This window comes from Drosophila albomicans, chromosome X (genome assembly GCF_009650485.2).
Source record: "Drosophila albomicans strain 15112-1751.03 chromosome X, ASM965048v2, whole genome shotgun sequence".
Classification (NCBI taxonomy): domain Eukaryota; kingdom Metazoa; phylum Arthropoda; class Insecta; order Diptera; family Drosophilidae; genus Drosophila; species Drosophila albomicans.
Window position 1 is genome coordinate 31,826,884 of NC_047627.2, and position 23,718 is coordinate 31,850,601.

General features: G+C 34.7%; 3 protein-coding genes across 4 annotated transcripts in view; 1 reads left to right on the forward strand and 2 right to left on the reverse strand.

Moving 5' to 3' along the window:
* Window positions 1–173: 173 nt before the first annotated feature.
* Window positions 174–2,664, reverse strand: LOC117565145 (mucin-2-like). Its single transcript, XM_052008460.1, has 4 exons — window positions 2,430–2,664; window positions 1,387–2,364; window positions 746–1,146; window positions 174–671 (listed from the first exon to the last, which is right to left on the reverse strand). Exons 1-4 carry the CDS (start codon window positions 2,662–2,664, stop codon window positions 174–176), a joined length of 2,112 nt encoding a protein of 703 aa, XP_051864420.1.
* Window positions 2,665–4,857: 2,193 nt separating this feature from the next.
* LOC117578012 (calcitonin gene-related peptide type 1 receptor) overlaps window positions 4,858–23,718 on the forward strand; it is a 35,963-nt gene continuing 17,102 nt past the window's right edge. Inside the window, exon 1 of one of the 2 annotated variants that reach the window (XM_034263110.2) lies at window positions 4,858–4,961. The gene's annotated coding sequence lies outside the window, so the exon portion shown is untranslated. Of the gene's footprint in view, window positions 4,962–5,047; window positions 5,136–23,718 lie in introns of those variants that run through there. The other variant, XM_034263111.2, reaches the window with a different exon arrangement.
* On the reverse strand, window positions 16,618–18,216 carry LOC127565884 (uncharacterized). The gene is made up of 2 exons (XM_052006722.1): window positions 17,045–18,216; window positions 16,618–16,885 (listed from the first exon to the last, which is right to left on the reverse strand). The coding sequence occupies exons 1-2, from the start codon at window positions 18,047–18,049 to the stop codon at window positions 16,775–16,777; spliced, it is 1,116 nt and encodes a 371-aa protein (XP_051862682.1). The 5' UTR covers window positions 18,050–18,216; the 3' UTR covers window positions 16,618–16,774.

The window sequence follows — 23,718 nt, forward strand, 5'->3', positions numbered from 1 at the left end:
TAGGTATTAAAAAAAGTAAGAAAGAATACAAATTCATTCTCTGAGTAAAATTTTGTTTAAGAATTTAAGCGTTATTTCTTTTAAAGTTTTTTTTTATTGAACTGAACGGTATAAAAAAGTAGAATATTTATAGTATAGTATGATATATGTATATATTATATTATTGCGGTAGGTTAGCGACGACTGTAATAATGCGACCAGCCAAAGGGGGACGCCACCGAAGCCGCAGCCGAGGCGGAAGCCGAAGCCGAAGCATATGCATCGTCTCTTGGATAGGAACGGGAAGCGGAACTAGAGGGAGTGTCAAGACCATAGTTGGTGCCATAGGCATAGCCATAATGATAGCTATAAGGTTTATGTATAGGTGTTCTATACGCTGTTTCAATTGCGGGGTTCGCCCGAGTTGGATAAGTCGCTGGAGAAGAGGAAGTGGAACTTCTTGATGTTGTTGGTGGTGTTCTTGTCGTTGTCGTTGTTGTGGCACTTGTTGAGGTGCTCATCAGGCAGCCAGTAAGCAGCTGTGGCGTTGGACACTCCTTGGTTGTTATCAGCAGTGTTGTTGTCGCCACACATGTCTTGTTGCCGTTGATGGGATCGATCACTTGCTTTGTCAGCGATAGTCTCAACACCTGACCGTCGAAGCTTGTAATGACCATGGTCGCTAGAATATTCTATTGGGTAAATTAAAAAAGAGTGTTAATTGGTTATGCGGAGTCCAGGAGCAGTGTGGAAGACTTGTACTTACGGCATCAATTGGTGCTGGAGTGGATGGTGTTGTTGTTGAAGCGGTGGTTGATGGAGTGGTTGATGGTGTTGTAGACGATGTTATTGAAGGTGTTGTGGAAGGTGTTGTAGAGGATGTTGTTGAAGGTGTTGTTGAAGGTGTTGAGGAAGATGTTGTAGAGGGTCTTGTGGAAGGTGATGTAGAAGGTGTTGTAGAGGGTGTTGTAGACGATGTTGTTGAAGGTGTTGTAGAGGGTGTTGTAGAGGGTGTTGTAGAAGGTGTTGTGAAAGGTGTTGTTGAAGGTGTTGTCGAAGGAGTTGTAGAGGGTGTTGTGGAAGGTGTTGTTGAAGGTGTTGTAGAAGGTGTTGTGGAAGGTGTTGTCGAAGGTGTTGTGGAAGGTGTTGTGGAAGGTGTTGTTGAAGGTGTTGTGGAAGATGTTGTAGAGGGTGTTGTGGAAGGTGTTGTTGAAGGTTTTGTAGAGGGTGTTGTGGAAGATGTTGTCGAAGGTGTTGTAGAGGGTGTTGTGGAAGGTGTTGTGGAAGGCGTCGTTGAAGGTGTTGTGGAAGGTGTTGTGAAGGGTGTTGTGGAAGGTGTTGTGAAAGGTGTTGTTGAAGATGTTGTCGAAGGAGTTGTAGAGGATGTTGTGGAAGGTGTTGTGAAAGGTGTTGTTGAAGGTGTTGTAGAGGGTGTTGTGGAAGGTGTTGTCGAAGGTGTTGTAGAGGGTGTTGTGGAAGGTGTTGTGGAAGGCGTTGTTGAAGGTGTTGTGGAAGGTGTTGTGGAGGGTGTTGTGAAAGGAGTTGTGGAAGGGGTCGTGGGTGCTGTTGTGGATGGCGTAGTGGAAGTTGTTGTAGATGTATGTTCACAAGTAGCTCTTGTTGTCTTAGGAGTAGTCGTTTTTAATGTAGTCGTTGTTGTTTTCGGTGTAGTTGGCCTTTTTTTGCCAAGTGATGCCGCATCAGATTCGATTTCATCTGCAACAGAATCGATAGCTGCATCGCCCTTCTCGATGTCTTCGGCAACCACTGCAACCTTAGCTTCAAACAAATGAGGAATAGTTGGGAATATTATAGTGAAAGGCGTTGTTGAAGGCGTTGTGGAAGGCGTTGTTGAAGGCGTTGTTGAAGACGTTGTTGAAGGCGTTATTGAAGGCGTTGTTGAAGGCGTTGTTGAAGGTGTTGTTGAAGGCGTTGTTGAAGGCGTCGTGGCAGCTGTTGTGGAAGGGGTTGTGGACTCTGTTGTAGAGGAAGTTGTGACAGGAGTCGTAGTAGTAGTTGTGGAAGGTGTTGTTTCAGCTGTTGTGGAAGGTGTTGTGGAAGGTGTTGTGTACGCTGTGCTCGGTGTTGAGGTGAGCAATTGAACATAATAACTGGGCGCAGACGTTTGGCCTGTGGCGTATTGCGAGGCAGCTGCTGCATAAGGATTCCAGGCGTGAGCAACGCCCGCTCTATTTGACTGCGAAAAGATCTGCTGACTGTGGTATCTATAGGGATTGTACAACTGCGGCTGACGTTGTGGAGGAGCGGCATAATCATATTGCGATTCATAGCCATAGTTCACAAAACGTGGCGGACTATAGGGTATGCTGTAGTCGTACCACGTCGACGCTGGCAAACAGTGTTGCATATCCACGACGATAAATTCTACGAAAAGTATAACGAAGAATTACAAACAAATTATGAATTCGATTTTGGGAATCTAAACTCACCATTTTGGCCTGCAAACATGCGCTGCAAATTGTGTGCCTCGAGGCAACAAATGTTGCTGAAACGGCGATAGCAATGGCCGTTTGTGGCACACAGAGCTCGTCCGCCGCAGTGCAACGTCTGCTGCTGTGTATCCTGATAGTCCTGACAGCGCTGAGCATTGGCAGCCAGGCAGCCAAAGAGCAGCACCACAATGAGACTGAGCTGTTGAATAGTTGTTGTTCTTGTTGGGCACATCTTAAAGTCGAAGGTGTACTTTAGCAATGATATGCTTAGCTGGGCTTACACTGGCTATTTATACATGCAACTAGAACCCAGTTAGTCAGTCAGAGTCAGTCAGAGTCAGCAGCCAAAGAGACGTTTGTATAGACACCACACCTTATCGCTATCGCTGGCAGAGACGCATTACGTGCCCGACCCGTGGCCGCATGTAAAGCTTTGCTTTGCTTGGCACCAGCAGCCGACTTTGATTGTGCCGCACTTGCAGACGTTTGCGGTGTGTGTTGCTGTTGCGTTTGCCAAGCATTCTCCATCTCCAAGTCCCTGACCTTCAGTTCTTTCTTTTTGTTCTTTCCTTTGTTTTAATTTAATTAAACAATGTAATCGCTATTTGCCATTTAGTTCCATTTGCTACTGTGCTAAATACACTACTTGCTCAACTGCTTATCGCATGTTGCACTGCTTACTATTTGCTAATAGCATGCTTTCAAATACCGCGCCAAGCAGTCGTGCAATGTGCAAGCAGTGCACAGCATCAAAGTACCAACAACAACAACACTCCACAAAATGGGCAACCAATGTCCTCACAAAAGGGTAGCTTAACACGTTTGTCGTGTTTGCTAATACTTTGAGCAATGACTTCATAAAACTGTTGCTGGTTCTACATAAACGTTTTGTTGACTGCTTTGCGTGTTGGTTAGCGCGTCTTTAAATTGTTATTTGACACCTGTTTGAAGGTCTTTAAACATGACTTAATTCTAAATTGCTGCGAAATTCAACTAATCGCATTAGTTGTTATTATGAAATGTTATGTGCACAAAATATAGAAATTTGAATGACCCAATATTTCTTAAATATGATTTGAGCTCCAATTCAACATATTTTCTATTAGACTATGTTATTGTTAAGTTTGCCATAAAAAGGTTTCAACTTAGCATTTTTAATGATTCAATCAGCGAGTTCCTAAACAAATATAGAGTAATTTAATATGTCTTTTTTAGACGTAATTATTTTTTGAAAATTTCACTTACATGATCATCTTACATGATCAATAATTAATAGTTCGATAAAAATTAAGACCTTTTAATATTTACGTATTTTTATAATTAATCAAAAACGTAACACATGAAAATATTGAGATTCCATAAATCAGTTAGTAATTTAAATGTAGTGCTATGCCAATATTCAAAATAAAGCATTCAGTATGTTTTAGTATTTTTGTGGTATATTCATTTATTATGGCTTAAGAATAATATGGCTCTCTTTTACTTTTATTTTCGATTTTTAAATGTATTACTATTTCAATATACCAAATAAAGCATTCAGTATATTTTAGTATTTTTGTGGTATATTCATTTATTATAGTTTAAGAATAATATGGCTCTCTTTTACTTTTATTTTCGAATTTTAAATGTAGTACTATGTCAATATATCAAAAAATGCATTCAGTATATTTTAGTATTTTTGTGGTATATTCATTTATTATAGTTTAAAAATAATAGGGCTCTCTTTTTCTTTTATTTTCGAATTTTAAATGTAGTACTATGTCAATATACCAAATAAAGTATTCAGTATATTTTAGTATTTTTGTGGTATATTCATTTATTATAGTTTAAGAATAATATGGCTCTCTTTTACTTTTATTTTCGAATTTTAAATGTATTACTATTTCAATATACCAAATAAAGCATTCAGTATATTTTAGTATTTTTGTGGTATATTCATTTATTATAGCTTAAGAATAATATGGCTCTCTTTTACTTTTATTTTAGAATTTTAAATGTAGTAAAATGTATACCAAATAAAGCATTTAGTATATTTTAGTATTTTTGTGGTATATTCATTTATTAAAGTTTAAGAATAATATGACTCTCTTTTACTTTTATTTTCGAATTTTTAATGTAGTGCTATGCCAATATAATTTTAGTATTTTTGCACATTCGACTGTAGCTTTCTTGCTTGTTTAAAGACCATTCGTTATTGTATAATGGAAAGAGAAAATTCATGATGATGATTCGAACCACCCTCGTATAACAGTTTGCACTGCTTGCCAGCGTATCTTTTGGGATAAAGGCAAAGGTCCTGCAGGTTGGGGAATGCACAGCTTCAGAATGCGGCTTGGCTTCACTTACCAACTCGCTGTTGTGGCGAACGGTTGTCGCACACTCACTCGGCGGCAACTAGAAAACTTCTTCAACAATTTCCTGGCCTTTGGCTATACAAATATTTTTGTTGTTGTTTTTTTTATTGTTATTTTGGTTTTTTTTTTGGCGCGCAAAGATACTTACATCGAGAGCATAAATCTATCTAAAATCGTAAGTAAATAAAAGTGAGTGCAAATAATTTAGTTGTTTGTCTTCAAGTGCTTGGGCAGGCACACAACTACTATAATCACAAAAGCAAGAACAAGTATAATCATAAGAAGAACAAAACATAAACAAATAGCCCAAGTACATCGCGTGCAGATGGCCCCAAGAGCTTTTGAGCAGGTAAGCGGAGTGTGGGGCAACAACGCGTATACTTAATATCCGTATAAACGAATTCTATTTGTTTGCTATTAATGGGAAACAGCATTAAATTTCACGTGCCATTGATTCCATTCGTCTTTGCCACGCGTCAGTCCAAAATATGCTTTTGTTTTCATTTCTTGTGTGTGTTTTTTTTTGGTTTCTTGGAACCGAATTGGAAGACAATTTCTGATCGACTTTCATGTGACTTGAAGTGCAATTTCCTTTTTGTCTGAGTATGCCGTATGCTCTAAATGATGCACTTATGATTTATTCATTCAAACAAACCGAAACCGAAAGCGTTGCCGCCATTACTTTTACTCGTTGCCCCTTGCGGCTTTGGGACGTCATTTTGTGCCCAGGTCCATAAATTTTTGTGGGCGGCAAAAAGAATGTTGATGCGCAAGACGTTGACAGACGTAACAACGCAACGAACGCAAGCGGCGGCAATCTTTCGAACCTTGTAGCACCCGCAACCCGCTTGTATAAATATGGGTTAAAAATACATTCATGTTTCTGGGCGCAAAATAAACAAAACTGATTTCTTTGCTGCTGCTGCTGCTGCCTTTTCGAATCGAAAATAGTCGCAAATGTGTTCATGTTGCGTATACGCAACGTATGTCGTTGAGCAACAATGTATTGCTTTCTTTGTCTCTCGCACTCTTGTGGTTTTTTCTGCTGATTCGATTAGCTGCCTAACCGCTGTCTAACCACAGTCCACAGTACAATAACAAAAACAACAACGGAACGAACATCCCAAGCGTCTGCTCATTATAGGCCTGCGGCCTGTAGCGTGAGCAACAGCATCACGTTTTGGGCTGCCAGGGGCAACACATTTTGTAATTGTTTAAGGTCGTGCTGCCATTTAGAAAGTGAAAGTGGAGAGTGTGGAGTGTGGAGGCGAAGTGGCGAAGGAAATGCAACAAAAACAGCCACTAAAGGTGGTTTTTGGTATATTGATATACAATTTCATAGAAAATATACCAAAATAGTCCATCAATTCAATATAGTTTATTCCTTATACTAAAGACAATATTTGGTATATTGATATACTACTAAATATACCAAAGACAACATTTTAGTATATTGATATACTATTCCATAGAAAATATACCAAAATAGTCCAAAATATGTCGAATTATCAATTGAATATAGTTTATTCCTTACTCTAATGACAATATTTGGTATATTGATATACTATTAAATATACCAAAGGCAATATTTTAGTATATTGATATACTATTTTATTGAAAATATACCAAAATAGTCCAAAATATATCGAATTATAAATTGAATATAGTTTATTCCTTGCACTAAAGACAATAATCGGTATATTGATATACTAATACATTCAAAATATACCGTTGAATAAAGGCAACATTTTAGTATATTGATATACTACTACAATGAAAATATACTGTCTGCTCATTATAGGCCGGCCTGTAGCGTGAGCAACAGCATCACGTTTAGGCTGCCACAGGCAACATTTCGTAATTGTTTATGGTCGTGCTGCCATTTACAAAGTGAAAGTGAAAGTGAAGAGTGTGCACTGAAAAAAAATAAAAAGTTCTAAAATCAAAATTTTGGTCTAATAACTGTGTAAATAACATGAAAATCTTAATGTTAGAAAATACAACTTGATTTCAAGAAGATTGGATATAAGACCCAAGTTCTTATTAAGAAGAGGAAAAGATAAAAAAATCATTTCATTATATTATTTTTCATTATAATCGTATATTATTGTTTTCCCAATTTATTATTTAAATTGCGTATTCTTTAATTGTATTGTTAATCATTCCACTTACGAGCAGCATTTGATAACTCGAGACTACTAAAATAAAGTATGGTTTCCGACAGCTCGACTAACTGAGTTATAAATGAAAACACTCAAAGCTAGTTAAAAATTGTATAGGAATTTAATCTAAATCTAAAATTTGTGGTGTTATTTTGAGAATTAGACAATTTTCAGACGAATGTTTTAAGAATTTGTTCCTAAAGTGATCTTATTTTAAGAAGATGATTTTAAGACGAATGTTCTTGATTTTAGAAACTGTTTTTTTTCAGTGTGAAGAGTGGAGTGTGGATTGTGGATTGTGGAGGGGGAAAAGGCAAAGGAAATGCAACATTAGCAGCCACAGTTGACTTTCAATTGGCTTGAGTCCTTTTTTCCATTTTCTGTTTTTTTTTTTTGTTCTGTTTTGTGCTCTTTGTTTGCGTCGCGTGATAAATGCTTTTTTTTCGCTGCGAGCATTTTCCTTTTGCAGAGCGTCAATGGCAGGTGCAAGCATTTTATTAGCATTTGCTTATTAGAATGTCATCCGCATGACGCAGACAACGTGCGAGTGAACATTGTGGGCAATGCCAAAAATACTTTGATCAACCAATTGTAGCCACATTTCTTTGACAGCTACTCGAAAAACGTTTCATTCTAATAGCCATTGAATATGATATATAATATATATAATTGTGATTGTGAATGTGATTGTGGCTATTCTTAGCAAGAAAAATCGCTCGAGTGCAAAGCAAAGGACTTTTCGTGTCCTGAGTGCAGCACTTGCTCTTATTGTTTGTCAGCCACGAAATCTATTAAGCCGCTTTCGATGTAAGCATTAAAAGCATTCAGTAGGTGACAACAATGCCACGAAACATTCATCTAAACACACACATTTCGTAAGCTACTATTTAATGCCCTTTGCTATAAATGTCAATATTTTATGGCCAACTTTGCCACTAATAACTGCGCTCCAAAATGTACGCGACTTTAAATTTGTACTTTCGTTGGTCGTTGGCTCTTAAAGTTAAATACAAAACCAACTGCTTTGCTTTGGCCAAATGTAATGTAAAATATTTATTTATAAATAAAGTGCTTTCTTCTCGCTAACTCTACAGCTTCTGCACCTTGAGTGAAATTAAGCAATTTGCATGCTATAAAAAGTTATTAGAGAAATATGCTGCTCAACTTCTAAGGTCTTTACGACTGCTTTATAGCTCGGTGAGAGAAAGTTGAAAAATATATTTATGAATTATAAATGAAAATGCATTAGCAAACTGCGAAATCACTGCGAAATTTTCTTGCTTTCGAAAATTTTCAAACCCAATTTTATATATAACTCGAAATTACTAAAGAAAATTCAAAGCTAGCTATAAATTGTTCAACTAATCTTTTATGCCAATTGATAATAAACAAAATAACAAAATATAGGTAACAAAATTTTAAGTTTTATCAATTTAGTTTTGGTAAAGACAACAATAAGTAAAGTTTTCAGGATTACTACAAATTTTTTGCGATTAGATAACAATTATATAAGTTCTATTATATATGGTTCACTTATGTATAAATACATTTATATTATATTCAAGAATAATAAAAGCAAATGCTTTAATTCATATGCAGCTTGATAATAAGCTTGAAAATTAGAAGCTATGAAACTTATAAGTTTCCAACAAAGTTTGATTTATAGTTTCATATGTAACTCTTTAAATTGTTGATAAAAAGTGAACTAATAAATTTTACTATTAAAATTGTCCAACAAATTTCAATTCTCTAAAATGTTTACAAGCATGCAATGAATTCCCCATTTTTACCAAAGCAGCACAAAAAGCGAATACACATAATGAAGTTCTTAGCATATTTTGAGGAGTCGCATAAAAAAATATTTAGCTAAGCAAGATATCTCTATTTTTAAACGCTTGTGCCAAAGTATGCTTTAAAGATTATTTTGTGCAAATTGATTTGCCAGACACTTGGGATAAGCTAATAAAATTGTAACTGAAGAATCTATACACCAAAAAAAAAAAAACTGGGGGATCAAATACATAGATAAAACATGTTGTTGTCTCTTGTGTGTTCAACATGTTGTCGGTTTAATGAAATGGGGAGGGCACAAAATGTGAATCTATACCTGAAATCGCCGACAGTTGAGTTTAGCCCAAAAAGCTTTGCCGTAGGCTTTTATATACATATATGTATATATATTTTTATACCCCCTACTCAGAGGGTAGAAGGGTATTATAACTTTGTGTCGTCAGGAAATTAATATAATAGGCAGAAGAAGGCATCTCCAATATAGTATATATATTCTTAATTAGCGTAATCAGTCGAGACGATATAGCCACATCCGTCCGTTCTATTCGTCCGTAAGAACACTTAGATTTTAGAAACTTTACTTAGTTATTTTGACTGATAATATGGTATATTTTGCACAGTATGGTATATTTTGAATGTAGTACTATATATACAATATACTAACTAAGGTATACTTTGCGCGCTATGGTATATTTTGCACTATATCAATATACCAAATCTAGTATATTTTGCAATTTATGGTATATTTTGAATGTAGTAATATATATATACAATATACTAACTACCGTAGATTTTGCGCACTGTGGTATATTTTGCTTTATATCAATATACCAAATCTAGTATATTTTGCAATTTATGGTATATTTTGGTATATCAACAAACCAAACATATTTTTAGTATTTTTGTGGTATATTTGGTATATTTTAAAATGATTATTTATGTCGAATGTAGTACTATATCAATATACTAACTATGGTATAGTTTGCACTCTATGGTAAATTTTGGATGTAGTACTATATCAATATACCAAATTTAGTATATTTTGCAATTTGTGGTATATTTTGGTATATCAACAAACCAAACATATTTTTAGTATTTTTGTGGTATATTTGGTATATTTTAAAATGATTATTTATATCGAATGTAGTACTATATCAATATACTAACTATGGTATATTTTGCACTCTATGGTAAATTTTGAATGAAGTACTATATCAATATACCAAATTTAGTATATTTTGCAATTTGTGCATACTATATTCGGTATATTTGTAGTATTTTTGCGGTATACTAATTTGGTATATTTTAAAATAAGTACCGCACTGTTTCGCCTTCATTAAAAATGAGTAGGTAGTATCTCACAGTCTAGCACACTCAACTGTAGCTTTCTTACTTGTTTCTTTTTTCGGGGCGTGACTAATGAGGCGACAGTCTGCTGGTACCATATACATACATATATTGCGCTATGGTCACATAATATACGTGTGTGTAACCATCTCCCTTCGAATTTGTCGTTGTTATTGCCTGTGGCTAAGTGCCTAGGCGGGATACCTGTCCGTCGTAGGCTAAAGTATGTGTTCTGTGGGTCCTATGTCAATTTGTTGTGTTCAAGTGCTGCTCGCATCATTCGCTCATTTCATTTTGTGCTCCTCTTGTTTTCTTTTTTTAATAGCATAATTTCAGGTGGGGGGAAACGGACAGACGGACAGACAGACAGACAGACGGACAGGCGGACGAAAGCTTATGAATTTACCGGTCTCCGACGGCAACTACAACTCACGTTTTATTGTAGCCGACTTTTGGGCGCTTATTAAATTTTTATGCCAACACAAACAACATGGAACACAAAAAGAAATTACAAGAAATGGACACTGGATTGAATTTCATTGCCGTCGACACACACACACTTGCACACATTAAATATACAAATTTGGTAATTGTGCGCTTCATGTATATTTAATTTTCTTTTTTTGGCTGCCTTTCGTTTTTTTTTTTTTTTTTTTGTGCTGGCTGAGCTCAACAGCTGCAAACACAGCAAATTCAAGCTTGCCCTTTTTGCTGCCATTGGTCGCTGTCAACGTCGTGCCCCGAAAACAAAACAAAAATTTTTGCTGCTTACTGTTTGCCACTTGCCACTTGCCACACAGAGCACTGGCCACTTTGTTTCTGATTTATGTTTAAATATAATTTCGTTTTACATCGGTCTCTATTTGGTTTGCTTTTCAAGCGGATTTATGCATAATCGCAACTAGTTGCCAGTGAGCATATTTTTGTTGTGCATTTGATTGTGAGGATACCCGATTCTCAGTAAAAACAAAAAAATATTTAAGCATACCAAATTAATATACCAATAAACTACAAAAGTGCATATTTGATATAGTGATATACTTCTTACTACATTCGAAATATACCATTGAATGCATCACATACCAAATTGTCAATTAAATATACTACATTTTTATACTAATGACAAAATTCAGTATATTAATATACCATTGAGTACAAAATACATCAAATTTTCAATGAAATATCATTATAATATATATTATTAAATAAAGTACTTAAAGGTATATGTGATATATTGATATACTCTTTACTACATTCGAAAGATACCATTGAATGCATCTCATACCAAATTATCAATTAAATATACATTAAATATACATTTTTATACTAACGACAAAATCAGTATATTAATATACCATTTAGTACAAAATATACCGAATTATCAATCAAAGATACTATATTCTTTATACTAAGGCACTTGTATACCATATTGTCAACTGAATACACCAAATTAATATACCAAAAAAGGGAATATTTGATATATTGATGTACTACTATATACAAAATATACCATTGAACACTAATCATACGAAATTGTTAATTAAATATTATTGTAAATTAAATATATTGATATACTACTACAATTAAAGCATATCAATGAATAAAAATTATACCAAATTATCAATAAAATTGCCAAAAAATACTACAAAGCACTTAATTGTATATCTGATATATTGTTGCCAAAAGAAATACAACTCTCTCTCTCTCTCTCTCTCTCTCTCATCTCACTCTCAGATATCTGTGGCAATAATTGGTATATTGATATACTACTAATTGAGTTTAAAAAATAACGATTTTTCAATTGAATATACTATATTCTTTATAATAAAGGTTTATTTGGCATATTGATATACAACTACATTCAAATCATACTAAATTAATATCCAAAATATATTGCTAACAACAAAATATAGCTCTATCTCAACCTCTATGAACCTCTCTTACTCTGATATCTTTGCGTCCATAAGGACATGTCTATATCACCTCAGCTGTTGCCGCTAATAAAAAATAGCTGTACTCCATGGGGAATAAAAAGCTAAGCACTAAAAAGTGTGATGAAGTCGCCGAAATTAAGTGTTGTAAGGGTGTGAAGAAAGCGATAAAAGATAGTAGATATGAAAATGGAATGAAAGCAGCAATGACAATTGATCACTGTTACGACCAACAACAATGTTGCAGCAACATTGCAAAGAACGTAATTTGAACAGTCGATAATCCCTTGAAAAATGATGCCAAAAATGTGCAACGTTTGAATGAAAACGTTGCAAAGTGTAAACTGCATTTCCATTCATTTATTTATTTTTTTTTTTTCGTCTTCAAACGATTTCCACTTTGTGCTAAATACATAAATAATTTGCTCTGTTTAGTCTAGTTGTATATCCAAGTATTGTACTCGTATATGTAAATTTTTAGCTGCCTGTTGCACTCAGCAAAGAAAATCTCTCGTTTTTCGTTGCACTTTTTCTTGAACAATGACTTTGCAATTTACGAGTACTTGAGTGCAGAACTTTTGTTGCAGCTGCTTTGGAGCTGAGAATTGATTAGTTGGGCGGGAAAGTAAATCTGTATTTATTATGAGACCAGTTGGCTGCATCCAATTGATGGCAGCTTTAAGCCCAGGTCGTAAATAGGATTACAAAATCATGAGACGATAGTACATACATATATAAAGTAGGTATATTTACCCATGTCAATGACAGGCGCCAGCAAAATTTATGCAATGCCCCAAAGTGTGGCAGACAGAAAGAGAGTGAGAGAGAGAGAACCCGAACCGGAGCAGGTGTCGTAAATTGTGGCGCATTAATCGATTCATTTGATTTCCGCCATCGGCAGCAGGCAAAAGAAAAAGAGAGTGGGAGAGAGAGAGAGAGAGCGAGAGTCAAGTGCAAAATACTTTTCGGCCAAGTTCAAGTAATCAAGAGCAATAAAAATAATAAACACACGTTTTACGTGCCGGCAAGTGGCATTTGCCACAGTCTCTGCTTGGTTGCCTCACATCTTTTGGTTAATTGTAAACAACAACGATGGCAACGTTGCGTATACGCAATGCGTGTAAGCCAATTTTAGGGCCATAAATATCAATTCAAAGCGAACGGAATCAAATCAAATTTGCGCTGAATCAAGCTGCGATGAGCTGAGCTAAGCTGAGCAACGTTTACAATGCGACCACGCCTACAAATTTTTGCTGGGATTTTGCGAATATCGCGACGGCTTTGATTTATGCCCTCTGAAATTTAAATAAAATATTTGCCCAGCTAAGCAAATTTATTAAAAAATATAAGACGTAAGCAGCGTTGAGTAGTTGCAGTAGTCGACTACTAAATACCCTATATATATAAATACGTAATTGAATATTTATTTTATTCACATTGTTTTATTTTTTTCGCATTGAAATCTAATTTTATTTTGCAAATTTATCTCAAGTAATTTTTTCAAATTTGTTTATTTGATATACTTCTTAATGACATTGTTCACGTTATTTTCTTTTTAAGTTTATAATGGATATAAAATCGATATATTTATTTCATATTAATATTTAGATACTGACATTTACATAGTTTTCAGTTTTTTAAAAACTGAATATATATTTTATTTTTTTATTTTTTTGCATAACAATCACATTTTATTCTATAGTAAGTAACATAAGTAACTTTTCTTAATTTGTTTATTGATTATATTTCTTATTACTTACACTTTGTATTTCATTTGATTTTACAAACTTATTGCAAGTGATTTTTCTTAATTTGTTTATTTTTACTTCTTCCATATGCCACAGCCACACTTAAGCTGCCTTAACTCATCTTTAGGGTATGCAAAAAGCTACAAGAAAAAAAAAATGGAATGAAATATGTTGATTTATGTGACTTGAAAGCTTGTCGATAACCGGCTTAAGATGAAGCTTCTGTCGCTGCTCTTGGCGCCGACAACAATGGTCGATGGCAGAGAACAATTGGCTTTTGGACACATTGATAACTGTTATCGGGTGTGGCCAAGACAAGCAGCTGTCTTTTAAATTTCAACACAACACAATTCAAGATTTTAGCCAATTTTTCGCTTTTCGTTCGTTCGTTCGTTTTTCTCGCGCTCGCTTTCTGGTCACCTGTGTGTTTACCTTTGCGTCGTGTCGAGAGGTGTGAGAAAAACTGAAAAGAGTTCCCTTGACTTTCGGTTGTTCATTTACATTTCCAGACTACAGCGAGAGCATATAAGTTTTTGAAAGAAATAAAGAAAAAAATGGAAATTAAACTTTAATATTTTACAATTATAATTGAAATAAAGATTTACTTTAGCTCAAAAGTAAACAACTCTTTGATGAAGGGTATTTGAAGTGTCATTAGAGCCTAGACACACCTGCGGATGCCCTCAGTTTGTTCTTGTGATTTTCGTTAAAACTTTTAATGAGCAAAATTATTGGCAACAATTGAGGAAAAGCGTAAAGTGCCTCAAGGGTGGTGAACGAATCAAATCAAAGTAAAATGAAATGAAATTCAATTCAATTATAAATTGTTTTAGACGAATTCGAAAGAGTTAAAAATACCCGAAAAGAAACAAAAAAAAATAAATGCTGAGATCTGAGTTGAGGGCTATGAAAGAAATTGTGGTGTGAATGAAATGAACTCAATCAACTTTTCCCCAGTTGTTTTCATTGTACAACATTTGGCGAATTGCGAAAATCTAATTAAATCGTAGACAGACTCGTTGCTAATAAAGTGACAATGGAGAAGGGTAAATAGAAATTAAAAAGTAAGGCAATAAATTCGAAACAAATGAAATTCAAAATTGACAATTCTACATTTGTTTATTTTAATAGAATGAACCTTTTTGCTTTAAAAGGTACAAATTCTGGGCTAAGGAAGTGACAAGGGAGAACGCATGTCCTTGCATAACATAAACAAAATTTATTAACGCACAGATTACAATTAAAGAGTAAAAGTCAAGGACCATTTGTATAGTCTTTATGTTTGAGGCCACTTGAGGACGCCGCGTTAATGACAAAAATAAATTATAATTTGTGTGTACCTGATATCAAGGAGAAACCCAAAAAAAAGAAAGCAAAAAAAAAACAGCGAATCAGGATGAAAGTTGAGGAGACAATTTTGAATTTAAATGTATTTTGTTTGTCATGCAAAGTGTTGCCGCTGGCATCAGGCGATGGCCTATTCTTAATTTCCGCAATGCCAATCTACTACATGGCAAAAGCGTAAACATTTCCCATACCCAGTTAGCTATGTTAGTCTACGGTCTATTGTCTCTCTGCTTCTCTGCTTCTTTGCGTTTTTTTAAGCTTTTTAATGCCACTTTATTGTCGGTAGATAAGCGCGAACAATGGCCAACAACAAAGCGCCAAATGCCGCGAGAAAATAGAAAAATAGGAAAATAGAAAAACACCAAATTGAATATGAAAAACAAAGAGCTGAGGCACAACAACAAAAAACAAAAAATGGGAAAAACAACTAGGATTTAAGCTAAAACTGAAGTGTGACGAAACGCAGATACTCTTAAAAGAAAATTAAATAATTATATTTTTATTTATATCTAAATATTTATTCTTTAAAATCGTTTTTATACACCATTATATACATTTATTTTTTGTGTACAATATATGCTTATATTAAAAATGAAATTGGCATGTTCTGTACTTTTTTAAATCTTTGTGTATTTATATGATGATATATGATACTTTCATGCTTTCCATAGTTTTCCGTTTAACCATTTTTATACCTTTACTGAAAAAAAGATCAATTTCTACAATTAAGAACATTCGTCTTGAGAATTGTGCTTTTGAAATAAGAATTCTTAAAACTAAGAATATTATTTTGAAAAATGCAAAATTTCCAAAATAAGACCAAAAGACAAACATAGATTTAGATTACAAAATTCTGTAATCCATCGGAATTCTTATAAAGTTTTTATCTAAATTTGAAAGTTTTCGTTTATAACTCAAATAGTAGAGCTGAAATTTCAGACAACTTAATAACTGAAATCATAAAATGGTAAAATGGTAAAATAATAAATAACTAGTACAAAAAAAAAAACCAATAAACTAAATATAATACGATTTTTTGTGTTAAAACTTTTGACCTCTTAGTGATAAGATGTGTTTTCTAACATTTAGATTTTAATGTTCTTCTTATTTTCAGTTTCTTTGAATTCGGGCATACTCTATTAGTTGTTTTTTTTTTTTTTTTATATTTTCATACACTTAGTTTTATTTGTTTTTTACAGACTTTACACATTTCTTTTTGCTTCTCATTGCTTCCCTTGCTTGTATACTTCAAGTCGTTGCATACTCTATAATCCGATTGTTACACATCAGCGAAATCACATTGAATGTCAAGCAATGCCAAACACCTGTTCATGTGTGCGTGTGTGTGTATTTCGATCTCGATAAGTGAAGTGATCCAATTTAATGCTATAGTTCAATTCAGCGAGCAGCTTGCTCGAGTTGTCGATTGAGCGAGCATATTAAACAACTCAACAATAAATTATGGAACATTAAAAATTATTGTAAACAAGTTTATTTATTTTTCTCATTTTTATTGATTGTTAAATGTCGAGGAATTTAGTTATGAGTTTGAAAATATTTATAGTTATTTAAGATTATTAGTAGTAGCTAAGAAATAAGTTAGTTGTTTTTTGGGGTTAGCTCGTTGTCGAGTGTTGTTGTTGTCGTTGTTGTTGCTTCGTCTTAGCATGTTGTGAATGTGATGGAAAGAACACCCAAAGGCACGACGATGGTTGTTGCGGTGCCAGTGCATAGAGAAAGTCCAGTTGTAGGCGTGATTTTAATGGTTATACCCTGTAGAGAGAGAGAAGGAATAGGCGAGGTTGGGGTACAGAAAGAGAGAGAGAGAGAGAGAGAGAGAGAGTGAGAGAAAGTTGCGAGATAGTTAATAGAAAGTTGAGAGAGAAAGTTGAGAGTTGCTTAGCCAATGAGCCTGCCATCCGTTATACTTACTGCTGTGGTCGAAGCTGCTGTTGTTGTTGTGGTTGCCGCTGTTGTGGTTGTCGTGGCTGCCTCTGTGGTTGTTGTCGTTGTTGGTGCAGCTGTTGTTGTAGTCGTTGTTGCTGCTGTTGTTGTTGTCGTTGTCGTTGGCGCTGCTGTTGTCGTTGTTGTTGTTGCTGCCTCAGTGGTTGTTGTCGTTGTAGGAGCCGCTGTTGTTGTCGTTGTGGTTGTCGTTGTTGTGGGAGCGGCAGTTGTTGTGGTTGCCTCGGTAGTTGTGGTGGTTGCTGCTGTTGTTGTTGTCGTTGTAGGCGCCTCAGTTGTGGTGGTTGCTGCCGTTGTGGTGGTAGTTGGTGCTGCAGTTGTGGTGGTTGCTGCCGTTGTGGTGGTTGCTGCTGTTGTTGTTGTGGTTGCCTCGGTGGTTGTGGTTGCTGCTGTAGTTGTTGTGGTTGCTGCTGCAGTTGTTGTGGTTGCTGCTGCAGTTGTTGTGGTTGCTGCTGTTGTCGTAGTTGTTGCCGGATCAGCAGTTGTCGATGTCGTATAGCTGGGATAGCCGCTCGTTGCCGCCGTTGCCGCCGTTGCCGCCGTTGCTGTTGTTGCCGTGGTTGCCGCCGTTGTGGCACCAGCCACAGTGGTTGCTGGCGCCGCTGTCGTCACATAGGCTGGCGCATACTTCTTGCCATAACCGGAATAAGCAATGGGTTGCATGTAAGGTCCCGGCGCCTCAGCAATTGCTCGCGCCCCATTTGGTCCCCCGGCAGCCGCATAAGCATACGACGCAGCGCCATTGGAAGCGGCACCAACATTATAGCTGACCGATCCCGATCCTGATCCCGAACCCGATCCGCCGCCATATGCTGTCGCCACATCGCTGTAGATGTACTCAGCCGCCGATCCCGATGGCGCTGTGCCATACTGACCGAGAGCGTACTGCGAGAAGTCGTCGTAACTGTCGCCATAGTAATCGGCAACGGCAACCAAAACCAGGCTCGTTAGCAACATGAAACTGAGAGTAGACATTGTTGTTGTTGGTTTGTTGGTTGTTGGTAGCTGGGTTGTTCGTTGTTCGTTTGTTGGTTGTTGGTTTGTTGGTTTGTTGGTTTGTTGGTCTGTTGGTTGTTGGTTGCTGGGTTGTTGGTTGCTGGGTTGTTGGTTTGTTGGTTGATGGTTTGTTCGTTTGTTGGTTGTTGGTTGCTGGTTTATTGGTTATGCTGCGCTGTGTTGTTGCAACTGACGACTGATGACTTGACCCACTGCAGCAACGCCTTTTTAAGTGGAAAACATTGTACACACACAGCTGTCGAACATCATCATCAGCTGGATCATGCCGTTGTCCATAATAGCATAAATCCACAAAAAAATTAAAGATGAACACATTTGCATTCTATCGTCGCCGCACGTGATTCATAGTCGGCTTAAGCCGGCTAAAACACTCACTCACAGTCTTTTTCGCTATCACAACCGCTGAGCACGTTACGTGCATTTGTTCAACTCTTTCTTATTATGCGCCAATTACGAAACACAAAAAAAAGTTAATACGACATGACAACATGACAACAACATTTCACGGTACAAAAAAAAAATGGAATTGTTATCGAACTGCGTTCGCACTTTTCCATTAAACATGAACATTTCATTCACTGAATCATTCATGCTACTATAGTATTATGCATACTTTATTAATTACTTAATCGAATGTCAATTTCGATGGCAATTTTTTTGTGGAATTATGCAATAATTCTTTAGCGCCTATTAATACCTGGTAGTGTGTGTGTGCTCAGGTCTGCTTATAAATCTATATTTTGATCATATAAAAACTCTGAATTTATGCAGTTATTAATTGCTTTCAATCTGACGGGTAACTCAGTATATTTATATACCAAAAATAGCATGCAGTATATTATTTTGGTCATATAAAACAAACTCAGAATTTATCCAGTTATGAATTGCTTTCAATCTGGTATCTTTTGTACTTTCTGGTATATTTTGGAAGTAATAGTACATTGCTATACTAAATGTAGATTTTAGTATAATTATTTGGTATATTTTAAGATTTTTTTAACGCCTATTAATACCTGGTAGTGTGTGTGCTCAGGTCTGCTTATAAATCTATATGTTGATCATATAAAAACTCTGAATTTCTGCAGTTATTTTTTTGATTAGCATATTTATATACCAAATGTAGCATTCAGTATATTATTTTGGTATATTTTAAGGCAAACATGTATTGAAAATGACTGAAGGGTAACTCAGTATAGTATATTGATATACCAATTATGGCTCTCAGTATATTAATTTGGTATATTTTAAGATATTTCTTAACGCTTATTATACCTGGTAGCTTATGAGTTCAGAATGTATGCAACAGGCAGATAGAGGCCACCTAATTCTATATATTTGATCATATAAAAAACTCAGAGTTTATGCAGTTACTAATTGCTTTCTATCTGGCGGGTAACTCAGTATATTTATATACCAAAAGTAGCATTCAGTATATTATATTGGTCAAATACAAAAAACTCAGAATTTATCCAGTTATGAATTCCTTTCAATCTGGTATCTTTTGTACTTTGTGGTATACTTTCGAAGTAAATAGTATATTGCTATACTAAATATAGATTTCAGAATATTTATTTCGTATATTTTAAGATATTTTTTAACGCCTATTAACCCTGGCAGCGTGTGTGCTTAGAACGTCTGAAGTAGACTATTAATAATAGTTTTCAATCTGACATATTTTGTACTTTATGAAATACTTTGTACACACTCGTATTTTAATATACCGAATATACCTTTCAGTACATTAATTTGCTACATATTAAGACAAATACGCTATTGGAAATGTCTGGCGGCTTACTCAGTATAAAATAATGATATACCACATATAACTTTGAATATTTTAAGACTAAAATGCTATTGAAAATAGCTCCCGGGTAGCTCGTAGTCGAGCAAACTCAACTATAGATTTCTTACTTGCTTTTTTTGAATGGTATTTTTGTTCAATCAATGGTCAATTATAAATTGTGTTCATAAATTACGGTGTACATATATTTTATTTCAATTATTCGCTTAAATTAACCTAAGGCCAATTAAATTGTTGTAATGCTTGCGACCAGAATATTACACGCCACAAATCAGCTTAAATTTAATTCGCAATTATTTTCCATGCAAGTCATTAGTTGCATTTTTTAAGTGCACAGGAATAAAGTGAATCAACAATTTGCGCTGCTTAATCCATCCAATTATTGCAACTTAAGCGAAAGGGGATAAAAGAAAGCTCTTCGATCAACAATTGCCCAGCAAGCGAATTAAAGTATTTGTTGCACAAGTTGCGGCTTATCAGAGACAAGCGGTTGATACTAATTGTGAGCAGAAAGACAGTGAGACTTAAAGTAAATTCAGTGTTTGCTTATAGATGTCAAGAATTGTGGTACACAAATTTCAATATAAATATTAGCCAAAGATGAAGAAAATGAAGAAATCAAATAATTATTTTCCCTGCTATTTAAAAAGTCTTCAGAAACTTGGACACACAATTAAATTTATTAAATTTATAATAAATTAAAGTTTTTCAAAATTCTAGAATTTTGGGTTAAATTTTACTGAAGAGTATTCCATTTTGTACTTTATGGTATATTTTGAACATAATGGTATAGTGATATACCAAATATAGTTTTCAGTATATTAATTCGGTATATTTAAAGATTAATATGCTTTTCAAATGGATGGCAGGTAACTCACAGTCGAGAACACTTTGATAATAATAATAATAGTTGATATACCAATTGATATACCAAATAAAACTTTCCATATTAAAATTTGGTATATTTTAACACCAAGCGTAACTCACAGTCGAGCACACTCTACTGAATTTTTCTACATTGTTAAATTCCTAAATGCAGATGTTCCCAAAATATAAAAATAATATTCAAATAAGTAAACTTTCCCTTGTTATTCTGTTTAGAATATGTTTCCCAATATATTTATTACTCAATTGACTAATCCGCAACATTACTTTTACCCAAACAACTTACAAATAGCTCACTTAGGAAATGCTTTTGAGAATTGCCGTGCAAGCTCATCTCTCTCTCTCTCTCTCTTTCGATTCCTTTCACGTTCCATTGACGGTAATAAGCTTAAGTTGAGTGTAAATCTGAGCAAATCAAGTGTACTCCACAACCGTCCTGGCTGTTTTCCCTTGTCGTCGACTACGACGCATCATAGTATCTTATCAATTTATGATTTTCTATTTCCTTTTACCATCTTTGCCACACTTTTCTTTCTGTGTGTGAGTGTGTGCGAACAAGTTGGAAACCACAACAGCTGTGAGCATTTGGCATTGCGCTTCAACGAGTTGCTGTTTTGCTTTTGCTTTTGCTTTTGCGCCTCCCCAAAGAGTGAAGAACTATTTCAATTTATTTGCAGCAACATTTCATTTGCCAGACTCTGTAGCCAGCTGGCAAATCAGTCAACTTTCTACGCTTTCCCCATAGCAGCTGGTGTTTGATGCGAACTCGCATAGTTCACCACCTGCTGAGCAATTGTCAAAAGGAACGCAACCATCGCTGTGCAGATAAACAGTTGCAACATACCCTGTAATGCAAAGAACAACATTTATTTCTCTAATATTGCAATTATAACAATAACTTTACCTTACTTTGCTAAATTCATCCATCCAACGAAAGTTTCCTAAAATGCAGTAAATGTGATTTAATATTTTCAACTTTCAAAATAAATAATAAAAATTTATTACTAAAAAGCCTCAAAAAGTGATTATATTTTTTGCACTCTATACATTTTTAATAAAAGTGAAACAATGCGGTATGATTCTTAAAATATACTAAATGAATATGCCGAAAAAATACTGAAATATATTAAACTGTATATTTGGTATACGTGTTACATTCAAAATATACTACACATAAAAACTGTATAATATACCAAAAGTAATATTTTATATATACAAACTAGTATATTTAAAATATACTAAACACTACACAATATACCACTACACTATATACTGTTACATTCAAAATATACTATATTCTAGTATAGCTGGTATATTTATATACTGGCATATTAAAAATATAATTTTTACTAGTATTTTTGGTATATTTATGTACTCTCACATTCAAAATATACTATATACTACACATAAAAATGAGTGAAAACACAAATTTAATAAAAGTGAAACAATGCGGTATGATTCTTAAAATATACTAAACGAATATGCCGAAAAAATAATGAAATATACCAAACTGTATATTTGGTATATGTGTTACATTCAAAATATACTACACATAAAAACTGTGTAATATACCAAAGGCAATATTTGGTATATACACACTGTTATATTTCAAATATACTAAACACTACACAATATACCACTACACTATATACTGTTACATTCAAAATATACTGTCTTCTAGTATATCTGGTATATTTATATACTGTCATATTCAAAATATACTCTTTACTAATATTTTTGGTATATTGATGTTTTCTCACATTCAAAATATACCATATACAACACATAAAAATGAGTGAAAACATTAATTTAAATCTAATAATCGAATTTAGAAAATAATCGAATTAGGGTGAAATTTTAATAATATTTTGACAATATATTAATGTATTTATTTTGGAACAAAATTGCCTTAAACAATTTTATAAAAATTTAACTTTTTATGAATATTAAAGTAGCAAATAAAAGTAGTTGAGAAATTACAACTAAGCTGGTCAATTTTGTGGCGTTACACACAGGGTATTCAGCGAGAAAATACTTGTAAAAATACATGCCACTGTTGCAAGCAATCATCCACACCATCTCAGCACCCACACCAATAGAAACACAAACACAGAGTAAAGCACACACACACACACACACACACACACACACATACGAATGTGAGTCACAACAATGACGCCGTGCAGTGTCATATTTACAATGTTGAACCCATATTTTGCGTACAACTTGTTGCTACTTGTGTTCCACTCGCACACTCAAACGCATTCCACTTACGTTCCACACACAGACAGACGCGCGTCGTCTCAAGCAGTCGACAAAGCAGTCGAACAACTGTTTTTGCCACACTTTCGCACAGTTCGCAAAACAATAGAACATGAGAGCTTGAGAGTTGAGTTATACATATATATTATATATATAATATAGAATAGAGTACAGTATAGTGCATAGAGTGGTAGTACTTGATGGGTGGTTTTTTGGTGGGTGGATGGTCTTGGCGAATTTGCGATGTGCGATGTGATGGACATCGAGTACAAGTATTTTGTATCATTTCGGTTCATTTGCCAACGCGCGTTGCCGCCGAACAGTCGTCGAATTATCGCGGGATTTGTGATATGTTTTTGGCGCCAGATAAATTTTTCGAAAATTTTTGTATAAATAAATATTAAGCAGCCATCGGCATCTCGGTATCAGCGTTAATTAAACACTCCAGCCAGGCAGCAAGAACAACAAATTCAATTTGTAAGTAATTCTAATCAGCCGAATTTCGATTTAGTTAGTTATAACTAATTGTCGACATTGGCAAGATTGAAGATGTTGTTTATTTGTGCTCGGTGAATGATGTGTAGATCATTTGTTTTATTTGAAATGCTAAATCCAAAAAATTTGATAATGATGAGCGAATCGTGTAAACAACATAACTCAAAAAAAAATACAATATTTG

Excerpts from the sequence above, each read along its gene's own strand:
- LOC117565145 (XM_052008460.1), bottom strand. The coding sequence starts at position 2,664 with ATGTGCCCAACAAGAACAACAACTATTCAACAGCTCAGTCTCATTGTG. Across the intron at positions 2,365-2,429 it reads CATGTTTGCAGGCCAAAATG|AATTTATCGTCGTGGATATG; the intron begins GTGAGTTTAGAT and ends TACTTTTCGTAG. Across the intron at positions 672-745 it reads CTCCAGCACCAATTGATGCC|AATATTCTAGCGACCATGGT; the intron begins GTAAGTACAAGT and ends TTTACCCAATAG.
- LOC127565884 (XM_052006722.1), bottom strand. The coding sequence starts at position 18,049 with ATGTCTACTCTCAGTTTCATGTTGCTAACGAGCCTGGTTTTGGTTGCC. Across the intron at positions 16,886-17,044 it reads CAGCAGCTTCGACCACAGCA|GGTATAACCATTAAAATCAC; the intron begins GTAAGTATAACG and ends CTCTCTCTACAG.